This window comes from Sphaerodactylus townsendi, linkage group LG07 (assembly GCF_021028975.2).
Source record: "Sphaerodactylus townsendi isolate TG3544 linkage group LG07, MPM_Stown_v2.3, whole genome shotgun sequence".
NCBI classification, from domain to species: domain Eukaryota; kingdom Metazoa; phylum Chordata; class Lepidosauria; order Squamata; family Sphaerodactylidae; genus Sphaerodactylus; species Sphaerodactylus townsendi.
In genome coordinates, this window is record NC_059431.1 from 64,532,340 (window position 1) to 64,547,510 (window position 15,171).

Below are 15,171 nucleotides of genomic sequence, written 5' to 3' on the forward strand. Positions count from 1 at the left end.
CGAGCCCAACACCCCAGCAGGAAAGGGGCCACAACGGTCAGGTGCCCAGGTGGCCCAGTACCTTTTCTGTCCTCCTCAATATGGATTGGGATTGGTGCCGAGGTTCAGCCATGGGTGCTGACCGGCTGCTTGGATGTATTCTTCTTGCTTGCCCAGCTTCTGCCTCAATAAAAAGGACTGCGGCCCATTTTAATTCCAAGACGTGTCCTGTGGTTATTCACCAGATGAAATCTCTGCTCATCTGGGCACAAACTCTGCATCATTCTTAACATGTACACATGTTTAATCACATCTCCTTTGCACACCTTGGTTATATTCTGTGGACTAAGGATTAGAATCTTATTAACACAAATCTTTTTGATAATTTTTTTTTAATTGTGATATTGAACATGACCACTCACCCAGTTAAGGCTGTACACAAATTCCACATGATAGATTCCATTAATATGTGCATCAGAAGTTTCACTGATATTTATTTATTATGTTGTAAATATTAATTATATACAAAAATAAAAAGCAGTTTTAATCCCCTCTCTAAATGTTACAGATTTTTCTTTGCAAAAACAAATAAGTGTAATGTTTAGGCAACAACTATAGATACAGTTCCTGAGATATATAAAACAACAAAATATAATTTCAGTACTGCATATTAATTTTGAAAATAAAAAAGACAAACTACATAGCCATTAATTTTTTAAGAAAGGAAATTAAAAGATTTGTATGTTTAAAAATACCTTAAAAGTTTATGTTTGTGGATTTGAAAAACAACAATAAAGAAGTATTTATGCAATAAAATTTCGGTTCTCACTATTTCTATGTTTTCATTATAGGGAAATAGGATTGCAATTGTTGCTGAATTCCTAAAATATAATTAAGAGAAGCAACCTTTGAAACTTACTGAACATTCAGTCATTCATTCAGAATGTTTAGTGGGAGACTCAGGAGACCCCTAGAGGCCACAAGAGGGATACACTTTTGCCTTTCTTTGAGGCAGTGCTCCAGCTCCAGCCAGCCAGCCAGGTCCCTCCTGACCTAGCATCACCCACCCATAAATCCATACTTGTGGTTCTGGTACTGATAAGGGAAGGAAATTTCAGAAATACTTATTTCCTTAGTCAGTATTTATCACAGTTCTGATAAGGCAGGCTATGAAGACCCATTTAAATATTATGGGCTATTCTTAATAGCTATTGGGGAAAAATTACTGTTGTGCAGTGTATGTTCCTACTGCATCTGTCAGCTCGGTGGCATCCAGCTTCCCCATGCCAGTTTCATTTTACTCCTGAAATGTGCAGTGATAGCTGAGTAACAGAGTGTAGTTAGACTGAAGTACATAGTAGGGGCCTTCAAAATATTATGCCCACTGTAGCCTCTCTGGTAGGATTATAACGTTTAATGGCATCCTAAAAAATACAGATTCCAGAGCCCAAGTATGCCTTCTGTTTTTCCTAACTATAAAAGCTCTTTGACTACATAAACCAAGACTTAGGATGTTGTGGAAAACAGTCCATAAAATAACATAGAATACTACTATATGCTTCTGTGGAATGGCCAACAGCTTGGGACAGGGGCTGAGGCATGGCTGTTGCTTAATACATGAAAACATGCACTATACCAGCTTAGTGCAGTGATTAAAGTGCCAAATTAGGATTTGTGTTCAATTTCCAGTCTGCCATAAAGACCTTGGGCCAATCATGCTCCCTCAGCCTAATCTACCTGCATGGTAATTGGGAGGATAAAATTGATTAGCACACAACAAGCATACACCAAATTAAGCTTCTCAGAGGAAGAGCATGATAAAAATGTACTAAGCAAACAAAATAGTAATGAAAATGCATGAATAATCCAGGGAAGATATTTTAAAGCAAAGCCAGGTAGGGGTCAAAATAAGTGAGATGCTAGACATACAAATGAACTCCCCTAGCATTCCTTAAAATACTAACAGAAGCTGTGTGAAGGCCTAATAGAGACTGGGGCAATAATGAAGTGTGAAGAATGTGCAACTCTTTCCCTCTTACCATGTGGTTTCACCAACGTAAAGCCTCCCCCGGTTGTGGGAAATGAATAGTAAACATTTTCCCCCTGCAAAGCCACAATCTAAACTGGCATCACTGGACATTTCATCTAGTATGGTCCTTATTTAGAACCGATTATGGGCTCAGTTTTGGTTCAAAAGCAAACCTTGGTTGGACAATCCTGAAGAAAGTCTCTAAAAGTGGAAGTACTGATGTTCCTTAACATTAACATTGAAGATTTCCAGATACTGCTATGAATATTCTACTAAATGCTGAAAAGTATTTGAGGCCAGCCAACAGCAAAACAATGATTCCAGATTCTCCCTCCTCAATAAAATCTGCACCAATCCAGAATCAAGAAGATAAAATGCAACAAATGACCAAAGAGCAATTGGAATTACACATCTTTTTTTTTAAAAAAAATCTTTCAGTGTGAAAAAAGCTCTGAAAAACAGTCAAGGCAAAAATGGTTGCTGTTGCTACTGTTGCTGCTGTAGAGCAGCAGCGTCAGGAGAGTCATTTTGAAAGATGTGTCCCTTGCTGTTATCTGCCTCTGTGTCTTCTTTCACAAATCACATCAATCTCAGTCACAATACTCTCATTGTGCAATTTCATAGTGGTACTGGCGCAGCCTGAGCTCCACTGCAGAAAATCCTGGCCGATTATCAGCACTACAAGAGAAAACACAAGTATTTTTGTAGAGACTTTCTGCTTTTGCTCTTTAAATTTAAGGTCTGGCTCCTTTGGCTAAGGCCTAAGGTTTAGGGCAATTTCCACTCTTTACTGATTAGATTATTAACATTAGCACTTACTGACCAGTATTTTCAGGGCTTGTTATTCATTTAGTATTAGCAAAGCCCATTGCGGGGGAAATGCATTTGGCCCTAGCAAAGGGTCAAAGAGGAACCATCTCTCTCTCCCCCCACTGCAGTGGGCTTTACTGGGGCTGTAGCTGTGCCCACTCCACCCTTCCTCATGGCGTGTCACTTACCTGGGTCTGGTGCAGGGTGGGAGAGGTGTGGTTTGTGGTAGGTAAGAAGCTGAGGATATGCGGAGGGTGGAGAGGAGTGGCTTCGATGGGTGGATGGCATCAAGGTGAGTGTTGGGATGGGGGAGGGTTGAAAGGTGTGGCTAGGGATGGGGGAGGGTGGCAAGGAGAGTTTGGAGTGGGGAGGGTGAAATGGGATGAGAATGCTCTCAGGCTCTCTGCAGCCTAACAAAATTGAGGGGGCAGGAGTGGGGCTGTCTTCGCCAGGCTCTCTGCGGCCTGACAAGATTAGGGGTGGGGATGCTCTCAACAGACTTGCTGCAGCCTGGCGAGCTTGTGGGGGCAGAACAGGATACAGCTCTTACTAGACCCTCTGTGGACCTGACTTGAGTTGGGGTGGGTGTGTGGGAGGGGGCGGGAGTACTTCCTCTGGGCCTTCTGCGGCCTGGAGAACTTGGGGGTGGGAGAGAGCAGGGCTGGGCTGGGGTGGCTGCTGCTGGGCCCTATGTGGCCTGGCGCAGCTGGAGGTGGGAGGGAGCCAGGTAGCCTTTGCTGGGATGCAAAGCAGCTGTTCTGCAGGTGGCAATGGCCAATGGGAATGCAGGATGCATGGGGCTCTGATCCTTGTCCATCCTGCACAATAATTGGCTAAAAGTTTGTTGTTGGACGTTTGAACCTTTAGCCAATTATTTATAAAGATTATGCACTAGTGAGTGTATTATGATTCACCTCAACCTTTCCAATAGCAGAAGCAACTTCTTGGCAAAAAGCTATATGGTGGAATGACATGTTTTGAGGACACTGGAAATGGATTCTAATCATAATGTTGAAAGTGTGGACAGAAGAATAAAAAAAGCTTATGCATCAGACATTCATTCAAAAGTATGCTACTTGTCTGTGAGTTCTTCCATTTCTTAATTTGCCCCAAACAGCTGTGTTCCAGATACCCACCATGAATTGATGTTGGGCTGCACTCACACTGGTGAACATTTGGTAAAGCTATAGCAAGAGTTCCAGGGAATCTTATTCTTTGAAAGAATGGGTTCTGTTTGTCAGTTATGTTAACAGCATGAAGAATATTGCTCTATTTTCTACCATGGAACCTGTGAATTTGCATTTTTCACCTTTCATCAAAGTTGCTTTCAAATTTTAAAAACCATAGTTGCATTAGGTATATTAGAATTGGTTGTGGTCCAGTGTTCTGCATAATTGGCATAAAACAAAATAATTCTGTGGAAATACTGGGCTGTTAAACAGTAACTAATGCTTAGTGGTGAAAATTGGTTGTATAGCTGTGTAACAGTCATTTTGGAAAGGTTGATCCTACTCACCTATATCCCATTTTGCCTTTATCAGAGCATTTATCAAAAAATGCTTTGTTGTGCTATGGAACTGATTAATCAACTTATTCAACTTTCATACTATTTGGGGGGTTCAGAAGAGCTCACATAAATTCTAAAATAAAATAAAAACAAAGCTACAGGGAAGCAAAAAAATCAGGACAGAACTATAACTGTAATCTAACAAGCTACTGTTTTTATCAGAAGAAACATGATTATACTCACTCATACGTCCAGCACAATTTCATTAAGTCGTAGACCTCAAGAGGGCAAGCTGGTGGACGCTCCATTCGCTCTCCTCTTTCAATCATCTGAGAAACCTCCCCTCCTTTCATACCCTGCAATAGTTAATTTATTATAGACCCTGGTGTCAGAATGATATGCATGTACTCAGCAGTCACAGGAACATCACAGTTTCTGGTTCATTTTGCCCCCAGAGAGTAACTACAATCAACAATTTTAAATTACCTTCCTTGCCAATTAATCTCTTAACTACATTATGGCTTCAATCCTAAAAATACTGAGTTCTTCCCCTGAATAAAATGGGGCTTACTTCTGAGTAGACCAAGTTAGAATTGTTCCCACCAATTTTTCAGTTTTGAGTGTGGAATTATAATGGGAAATTTAATGAAGATATCCACCTTGTATGGCTTTTGACCATAAGAAAAAGCTTCCCACATTAACACACCAAAGCTCCAAACATCACTCTTGCTGGAAAATCTGAAGAAATTCATACATTCGGGCGCATACCACTTGACAGGCCATTTCCCATAATGTTCTGCCTACAATGATCCAAAAAACAAAATATAACAGTATTAGCTGTATAAAATAAATGTATTTGATACTTTTAAACTCTGCTTTTTCTCGAAGGCCTAAGATAACAGTCTGTGTGTCTACTGGATACAGCAGTTAACAGAATGGACAAGGATGGGTGGGCCCAGATTTCACAGTGAAGCCCCATGTCATGAACTGATGTCAAGATGCCAGTATCACTTAACTGACTTGTTAGATGAAAAACAGTATATAGATTCTTTTTTTTGTATAGATTCAGGAAATGGTTTTGGTTGCCCTGTTGGATGATTTATGCCTGCCAAGGGGAAGGGAGATCATGTTCCTTTTTGTCCATCAAGACCGCTCACCAATTTTTGATATCATCATGCATGGCATCTTTCTGGCCTGCTTTGTCAGACTGAGTCTGGGAGACTCAGTATCATATATATATAAATATTTTCTTCTCTTTATTGGAGTATAAGTATCAATTGGTGCTCCTTGGGGATTTCTGCTGTGTCACTTGGCTATTATTTCTTTATTTTAAACATTCATATATCATACCACTTTTCCACTCAGATAGAATTCCCAGTCAGGGTTGCAGTGTTGATGAAGGAGGGTTATATACTCTGTCTTAGATAACAAAACTAAGAAGCTTTTTATTACAAAAAAAAGGACAACAGTATCACATAATTTATAACATCCAGTAGATAAACAACATCCATTTAACATATCCTTATCCCAAAAGTTTAAAAAACTACTAAAACCATAAAAGAGTTCCAAAGCCCTCTTGCAACCCTTATGGAATTGTAATAAAGGCAAAGTGTGCAGTAACAACAAATCATGACATTGTGATGAGAAATTTTAGTCCAGTTGTACCTTATAGTAATCATTAGAACCAAGAGCTTTTGAAAGTCCAAAGTCACTGATTTTGGCATAATGTTGTGTAACCAGTAGCACGTTCCTTGCAGCCAAATCTCTGTGCACAAAGTTGTTTTCCTCCAAGTATTTCATCCCAATGGAAACTTGATGAACCAGTTCTGTTATATTCTTTTCTGTAACATCTCTAAAAAACATCACTGGTTAACAATTTCTAGTATTCTGTACACACTATATATTTATACATGTCTCCAACAGCAGTATCCAGGAGGCTCCTGCCAGTAACATCTGCTTAGTTTTGCTGTCTGCTGTCCCCTGTACTTAGTGTGAAAGGCTTGAGCTGTGCTGTACAGCTGCAGGGAAGCTGGCAACCATAGAAAGGTGACTTGGTCAGCAGAGTACTGGACTGAAGAAGGAAGGAATTCAGCCCAGCAGCTGAAGCCTACACCTAGTTCCTAGTGTTCAGCATTGTGCCACCTCCTGCCTCCAAGACCCAGCCAGCCTGTAAGTGAAGAAGAGAGTAAGTGAGGGAGAGGAGAGGATTCCCCTCAGTTTTTTAAAATGGTGGCAAAGCCAAAATGGCCTAAATAATTCTGATCTGCTTTTCAGGTCTGTTAAATTGCCACCATTTTTTTTCAGAATAACCCCCCCCCCCCCCCCGGCCCAGAAATTCCCAATAAGGTATTTTTCAGGGTTTTTTTCTAGTTTGGTTTTGCCAAATGCACACCCCCACCTCATACCTTAGCTTTGGAGGGGAGGGGATTGTGCTCACTCTGGTCATCCTCTTCCTGTTTGTCTCTGGCTCTACCAGCCCTGAGACAGCAGTAGCAGTAGCTACAACCAACTCCTCAATGGCCTGAGGCTGAGAGGGTTTCACTAGGAATACAGCCTTTACATGCTCTACCCCCTATTGATTGTGTTAATTAGTCCCTAATACTTCCTCAGTTTCCTTCGAGCTGGGACCATGACCCATCATGGTGTCTCCTCCTCTGGCTGGGTTGGGTCCTCATTGTGCCTCGCCTAAGCATTCATTCTGGTCAGCTGGGTGTAAGGGTCTGTTACTCCAGTCAATAATTGAGATTCAAGAATGTTTCAAGAGCTGTTGCTTTATTGAATTCTGTCAGATCCTGGGATCTAGAAAGCCAGAGCTGGAACTCTGCCATGTGGATCAGAAAATCTGAATTTACCCACCCACACAGCAGACATCTAGGCTCACTTGTAATCTTCCCCAAAACTTTGGAGCAAAGTGGGTTTGACAAAGATCATAGAAAAGTCAGGGAAACCCCAAGGTGTACCACAATGCTGAAACAAAACAGGAGAAAAAACTTGATTTCCAAAAGCATTGAACTAAGAGCAGATATGCCATGTGGAAGACACCATATAGTTTCCTACACAAAAAGGACATCTATGTAGGAGATACAATTGTGAATTACTGACTTAATGAAGATAAGATCCTGGCAAGATTGAAGACTTGATAGCTTGGGATGGCCAATCAGACTGCAAGAAGGAAAAGTGTGCAAAGGCAGACATTAAAAATCAGGTGTGCCTTTTCCAATTAAGCCAACCTTCCTCCATGATCTCTGACAACATGGTAACTTTCATGAAGAAGGATAACTTTAGAAGTATAACTAATGTGAGTGTTTTGTATAACCAAGGGTTGACCAGAGCAAACTGAGATATACAATTTGGAGAAAACTTCAATTTATTAAATAGTTATTTAGTTATGCAATAGATGTTTCATATAGCACCCACACGACACATTTGTAGAGCTCATTCAAGAGATTAATTTACATCAGTTTTTTAATTAAAGTTAAAAAATATAAAGAAAAATAATGAAAGTCAACTTACCGGTGTTTTATTAAATATTTATTCAAAGGGCCAAGTTCAGCCATTTCCATTACCAACATCCAAGATTCAGCTTCACATATACCTATCATCCGGACTATATATGGGTTATCCAGTTGCTGCATTACATTGGCTTCTCTTAGCAGTTCATCCTTTAAGGATGGATCATTACTTTCATTCTTGAGAATTTTCACAGCCACTGTCTTCCTACCCCTGTAAATCATTTCCAGAAATTGTAATTATATGCAGACCTGTAAGTATTCTTAACTTTTGACATATTTATGCTATTAATATTCCACTGTTCAACCTCTATTGGTTTACAAGTAACAAAGCTTAAAAGGGCAGGCCCCTATGGAAAGATAGGCATAGGTTCTACCCATCCAGAATTTGATCTCTGAATGGGAATGTTTGTAGGCAGCAGGCTATGTTTCCCAGAGCTAATCTTAGGCCGTTTCCGCACGGGCATTAAATGGCGACCTGGAGTGGCGAAACTGCGCGTCTCCAGGCATACATCTCCGCACAAAGGCGCGCAGCTGCAATGCAGCCGCGCCGCCCTCGCGCAACCCACCCGGCCTGAAGCCGGCGTTTCCCCAGAGCACTGGGAAGCGCTCTTTTTGGGGAAACGCCACCGTGAAGCCGCTGCCAAGCGAATGGCAGCGGGCTTAACGACGCCTCCACCCGAGTATCTTTTACGAACCTTGTCCCCGGGCCTCGGTATGCGAGGCCTGAGGATATACCCTGCGCTGCTGGAGCGAACGCTACAGAGCCAGGGGCGTCAGGCTCATGCACGCCGGTGTTCGTATGCTTCCTGCTCCCGCGCTGCTGGAGCAGGCGATAGTTGGCGGTCCCCAGGCCTCGGCGATGCACCGGAGGCCCGGGGACATGCCGGGTTGGCCGGGCACCGGCGCTCCGTGGCGCCGGCTGCACGGCTGTTTCCAGGACCGTCCGTGCGGACGGTCCCAGTGTCATCTGGTCGGCATCGGAAACGCCAACCCGGCCGTTTCCGCCTTCGTGCAGAAACGGCCTTTGGTATTATTCTGCTTTACTATACACTTTCACAAGAAAAGGGGGGGGGCAATACAGGGAACATTTTCTTTCCCAGTTACATAGAACAGCACCAGGACACAAGATTAAAAACAAGAAAGAATGCTACGTTCGTCCCTTTCTTTTCATTCCAAATTTCCAAAAGTTTCACAGTTCTTGAATATGCAATACATCTCTCTTCTATGTTCTGCACCAAGACTGATTCCCCAAAAAACATGGACATGAAATCAGGTTTGACTGTATACAAAAATAGATGAACAAAGAAGAAAACATGTCTATTCAAGAATACACCCATTCTAAGAAGCAAATAGATAAAAGTGTTATTCGAAACCAAGTTATACTCTGTAAGCCATACCGACGTCGGTGTGCCTTACTTCTGAATGAGCGTGCATGGAATAAATTGTTGGACAAAGCCATCTTAAAAAGCAAATTATGTTGGGGTAGTTTTCAAATATTTGGTATGAAGGAATTCTACAGGAAGAATATTCAGGATGGAAATACAAGATTATAGCCCTATCAGTATTTCTCAACTTACTTTCTCATTTCATAGGTGCCTTTTTTTACCGTACCAAAGTTACCAGAGCCAAGTTCCTGGTCTTCCAGAGTCAATAAATTTCTATCAAGAGTGACATTTTTAGCTTTCATCTCTTCTGGGTCTGCATATGGACTTTCATAGACTGCGGTGTCCATGGGTAAAGCTTCCCTCTGATAGCCTGTATGTTGAACAGAACACATTTACTGCCACGCATTTTGGTAATCCATCTTCATACAAGTCCCATTACCTCTATGCTAAGAATGATTAAATGTTCCCTCTGTTTCTTTGTTTAATTCCTGTATCCATGTCTTCTGCCATACTGTATGTTATACTAGTAACACTCCCACCCCACAATTTGGCTAGCATCTCTTGTCTCGATCAATTTCTTCAGCAGGCTTTTCTGACATCCTCCCACCCTTAGTTTAGCTTTTTCCTAATGTTATCTAACTGCCCTCCTGCTCCAACTTCATCTACTGTTTTGATAGTAATTTAATGCAGATCTTACATTTTTTAGACAGAGTCTGTGTCTATATTTTGTACAATGACTAGCATATCACTAGTGCTAAGTGAAAATATTAAATACTTAGCAGCAACAGCAAAAAGGCAGAAGGTACTTAAATGACAATCTTGGGTTAATTATGTACCTATGTAAAAGCTGGTAGACAAATTTCCTAACATATCCAATTAACTAAGAAAAGTGAGAATAGGACTCACCTGAGTCCAGTTTGCGGGCCCACGGGGGATGAGGGAGGAAGGCAACAAATGTTCAAATGCTCTCACAGTGGCAGGAAAATAGCTGGGAAGGCCATTGCACAAACATGGGCCATTCCCTACTTTCTTGGGCCTCCCTGACCCTCTTCCCCTGGTTGAGCCAATAGGGCCTTGGCTTGGTCAGGAGGCAAAGAGTGCCTGAGCAAGAGTCCTCACTGGGAGTGGTTTTGCCAGATCCTCTCCAGGTCCAATTTAAGCTGCCACCACAGAACTTCTAGGTCTCAGTTGGCCATATGGCAATATGAGAGAAGGTCTTCTTGGTTGTGGCATCAAAATTGTGGAACTTCCTTTCTTAAGAGGAAAACTATACAATGACCACTCCTTCCCTCTTCATGTTTTAATTACTGTTTTCAATTAATATTTTCTTTTTTTTATTGTAATCAATTTTATGTGTGATAATGTTCTGCTTTTGTAAGCCATCTTGGTGGCCCCAGTTTTGGGTCGCAAGGTGGAACATATTGTTTTTAGTTAGTTCAGTTCTTAAAATAAGGGTATCCAACAGCCAAATCACACGTCACTTTAAATCATAGTAATATAATTCCAAGTAATGCTATTTTGCCCTAAAAAGATCTAGAAAAGATTCAATATGAATCAGCAGTACTATGCTGAGAAGCAGGGTTAAGTCCCCCACCCTACCCTGTATCATTTTCCTAATCAAAAATGCCTGCTATGCTTTAAGCCCTGGTAGGTATTAAAGCAACTGGACTCCCATGGGGTCTGCATGGGATGCAGCAGGCAAACGTTTTGGGAAAATGGAATCTGGCAGAGATATTTTTTTAGGCCTTATTAAAACTGGGGATGAAGGCAGATTCTGGGATTCCAATAAAAAGGGTTTAAGATATTACCAATTATATAATGGAATAAAAACTTCATAGTATCAGCTAGATATAAAGCAAATTAAAGTCGACCTCAAGCCACCAAACTGGGATGGTAGGTTTTCCAAGGAACAGCATACCCAATAGCGATGAGCACAAAAGAAAATAGAATTTTCACTTTCCATGTGATTAGATGCAACTTAAGACAGTATGAAAGCAAGGGAGACTAACAGGTAATGAAACACACAAAGTAATTCCCCAACCAGCAGAGCAGCTTCTTCTACAGAATGACAGCTTTAAACTAAATAACAGCACTAGAATAAACTAGGCCGTAATTGTGATAGGGGGCAGGGCACATGGTGAGCTCCGGAGCAGTGAGCATGCGTGCCCTGGGCCGGCTGGGCAGCCGAGCCACACCCGGCCTGATCATGTGATGTGCACAAGGGGTGGAGCATGCTCCCTATATGTTAGGCAGAACGCGTTTGGTCTGGCCTTCTTCTACGCCTGGAGCAAACTGACCCACCCACCCTCCCTATTTGGGCAGGGTTTGCTGCTTATTTTGTCACAGCCTTGGCGGTTTGGGCAGAGGAGCACATTCTTAGGGGGAGGCTGAGCTTGCACGCTGGACCTCCCATGGTTGGGGGCCTCCATAAGAGGCTTGGGGTGGGGTGGGCTCATAATGCATGCTGCGGAGACCTCTGCAATGGAGCCCAACACCCCAGCAGGAAGGCGGCCACAACGGACAGGCGCCCCGGTGGCCCAGTACCTCTCTGTCCCCCCCAATATGGATTGGGGTTGGTGCCGGAGTCAGCCAGGGGTGCTCCTCTTGCTTGCCCAGCTTCTGCCTCAATAAAAAGGACTGCAGCCCATTTTAATTCCAAGATGTGTCCTGTGGTTATTCACCAGATGGAATCTCTGCACATCTGGGCGCAAATATGAAACCACTGCCTACCTGTCATTGCTTGTGAGAGTTCATAAGTGTTAGATGTTGTAGGCACATCAGTATCATCACTGTAAGCACGTGCAGGTACAGGTAACTGTAGCACATAAACAGAATTTCATCTTAGTACATTGTGGGTGTCATTTGGAGATTCCAATACAAGCAGTGAGAGATGAAGGCAAGGATTAACACACAAGAAAGGGAGCAAAGCTTACCTAAATCATCAGGTTATTTCTTGAGTAAATATGTCAGCCAAACACACACTGCTAAAGCACAAAAGAATTCTACAAGTACTACAGAGCACTGTCTTATGACGGAATTAACAAATGGCTTTGCATGAAATTATAACTCTCTTGAAATAATTACCTTACTTCCAAATCCTGGGTCAATCTAATACTGGAGCAGCTTAAATTTCGTTCCCAATTTTTTAATGTTTTACTATGGTTTTCTTCAAGATTTATGCATTATATAGTCCATTTCCCCAAAATGTATGGACTCTGCAACAGTTATCTGAAGCCAAGTTTACATATTTAACTTGAAATTACAGCAGCAGGCATAGGTTCATTTTGCTGGCCACATTCCCTGTTAGGCCAATCAATCTGTGTTCCTCCACTTGGCTTTATTTTCCATACAGCAAAACAAAATCCTAAAGACTACTTCACATAAATTATCTTGCGCCTGCTGGCTTTTTTTAGAAAGTGAAAGACTTTCCCATCATATTTTACCTGAGATCCTTCAAATGTAAATGTCAGTGATTGAACCCAGAACCTTCTGTATACAAAGAGTGTGCTCTTTCTCTAAAGTTGTCAGTTGACAAACAGCACCCAAAGACTGGAAAAGGGACATTGTTTGTTTGTTTGTGTGTGTGTATGCACACACCATCACATCATACCATAACCACTCTAGAGCCATTCCTGCACAGTCAGAGCAGCGGGGCTGCATCGGCATGGTTCATGCCGATGCAAGCCCCGGCGCCATTCGCACAGTGGTGGAGCAGGCTCCTCACGGCTGCGCAGCCCCTAAACGCCTCCTTATTCCTCCTGGCTTCTGTCACTCTGTGGAGGCCAGGGGACATGCCCCCATGGCCAGAGCGACAACTGCAGGGATGGAGGCCAGGAGGCTTGTCCCCTGGCCTCCAAAGAGTGACAGAAGCCAGAAGGAGGTAAGGAGGCGTTTGGGGCTGGCACGGGCAAAACGCCACCTTCCACCTGCTGCCGTTTGCACGGCAGCAGGTGGAAGACGGCGCTTTTGAAAAAGTGGACAGATGTGAACAAGATGCAAGAAAAATGCAGAGTTCTGCATCTGGGTAACAAAAATGAAAAGCACACATACTAGATGGGGGGATATACTTCTGGGTAGCTGTGTATGTGAACAATATCTTGGGGTATAGATGAACTGTAAACCAAATATGATGTAATGGCAAAAGCAGCTAATATGGTTTTGGGCTGTATCATCAGAGGTATAATATCCAAATCATAAGATGCCAAAGTTCCACATTGATCAGCCCAAACCTGGAGTACTGAGAGCAGTTCTGGAGGCCTCTTCCAACTCCATGATTCTATGATAAGATTTAGTCTTATTATGCAGATGGCATAATCCTAAGAATGTCTGTTCAGAAGTATTATTCATTGGGGCTTATTCTCAGGAAAGTGTCCTTAACACTGCAGCCTATGTTACCCTGAGTCAGACTAAATGCCCTGAGAAATCATTTTATAGTGAGGCTTGTCAGAATTCATTAAGATTAGCAAGAAGGAAAGAGAGACTTGTTGTATTCTGTTAACTGTTCACAGGAAAGGCAAGCATGGAAGTGAACTGACCCAAGAAACATGTACGTGTCCTTCTGCTGTACAATCCCTAAGCATTCAGATTAGTGTTTTTGGTGGTAAACAGAAACCAAGAAGTGACCAAGAAGCTGCTTGGGGCAGGAAAGGAGAGAGAAGTGAGTGGAGGGTGGAAAACAGGAGTAGGCAAAGGACATGGCTTGAATTGTCCATCATTTTTCAGGATATCTGCAGCTCACCTTAGCATCAACAGGGACTGCAGAGTATGAGGCAGAAACCCCTTCCCTACCCCCAGTCACAGAGCTGCCAGGCTCCAAGAGAAGCATCAGTCTCCTCCCCAGCTCCTGATGCTGCCATCCAACTCCAAATCAGCAGCACAAGTTGAGGAAGGGAGGAGAAAAGAATGCACCTCATACCATGGTCCTATTACTTGCGGCAGCAGAGTGATGAGGCCTTGGCTATCATTACTGTTTCCTTTCTTAGCATATTACACTTTTTAAAAAGTTTTCTAATATAAAATAGGGGAAAGGGAACCTTTCTAATATAAGAGTCCTGCCCTGTGTTCAATTTTCTTCAAAGCAGTTGAATTTGTGTGGCATGGATTCTGAGTAGCAAAAAAAAAAAGGTTTATAAGAAATGGCAAAATAGCTGTCAAACAGGTTTAGGATGACAGCATTTTATGACAGGGTGAAAGTTACAGTTTGAATTATTATGAACTACCCGAAGGACTCAAATTGAGAGAAAATGATATTATGTTTTCCTTTGTCCTGGAGTTATATGGCACTTAATTATAATGTTTGCTATATTCACAGTGTAACGCTAAGCAGCCTTCTAAGCCTATTGCAGTCACTGGGTCTAGAAATGTGTAACTGTTTAAGATCACATAGTCAGCCTCCTGCTTGTAATGCTATTAACTATTATTATGCTATTAACTTTCCATAACAATAATTTCCTGCCACTACTATACACAACCAGCAGAAGTGGGTGACTTCAGAAAACTTTTTTTCATTTGAATTGAATGACAGTTCTTATGCAACAGAATTTGCTTATCTTCTCAATGTAGTGGAAGACTAAAAGTAAAATGCTAACTTCAGTATTTTTAAATGAACCAAACTTCTGTCCTGCTAAATAAATACAGGATCTGTCAGTGCTAAAAGTCCCAGTTAATAAAGAGGAAAACTCATTATTCTGAACTGCAATTCTTGCTATGGCACTCTGCTAGAGTAAGGTGACCAGATGGTCACCTTTGTTATCTGGGACGGGGAGGCGGCCGTGTGCGCGCACGGCTGCATCAGCGCACAGGCTTCTGGGGCTCGCCGTTTGCCGCCCTGTGAAAGGGGCCGCAAACGGCAAGCCCCAGGAAAGCGCTTACCAACGACGCCAAGGAAGCGCATCGCAGGCTTCTGGGGCTTGCCGTTGCCGCCCCGTGACAGAGCTGCAAACGGCAAGC

The 15,171-nt window shown here is 42.4% G+C and overlaps 1 protein-coding gene across 5 annotated transcripts in view; it reads right to left on the reverse strand.

Annotated features, from left to right (window-relative positions):
* Positions 1-460: 460 nt before the first annotated feature.
* SYK (spleen associated tyrosine kinase) overlaps positions 461-15,171 on the reverse strand; it is a 52,683-nt gene continuing 37,972 nt past the window's right edge. For 4 of the 5 annotated variants that reach the window (XM_048503773.1, XM_048503770.1, XM_048503772.1 and 1 more), the window contains 7 exons: positions 11,953-12,037; positions 9,415-9,592; positions 7,839-8,048; positions 5,991-6,177; positions 4,985-5,125; positions 4,569-4,681; positions 461-2,686 (listed from right to left, as the gene is read on the reverse strand). In XM_048503773.1, the coding sequence (XP_048359730.1) occupies positions 2,614-2,686; positions 4,569-4,681; positions 4,985-5,125; positions 5,991-6,177; positions 7,839-8,048; positions 9,415-9,592; positions 11,953-12,037 (987 nt within the window). In that variant the 3' untranslated portion in view covers positions 461-2,613. The remainder of the gene's footprint in view (positions 2,687-4,568; positions 4,682-4,984; positions 5,126-5,990; positions 6,178-7,838; positions 8,049-9,414; positions 9,593-11,952; positions 12,038-15,171) is intronic. The other variant, XM_048503774.1, reaches the window with a different exon arrangement.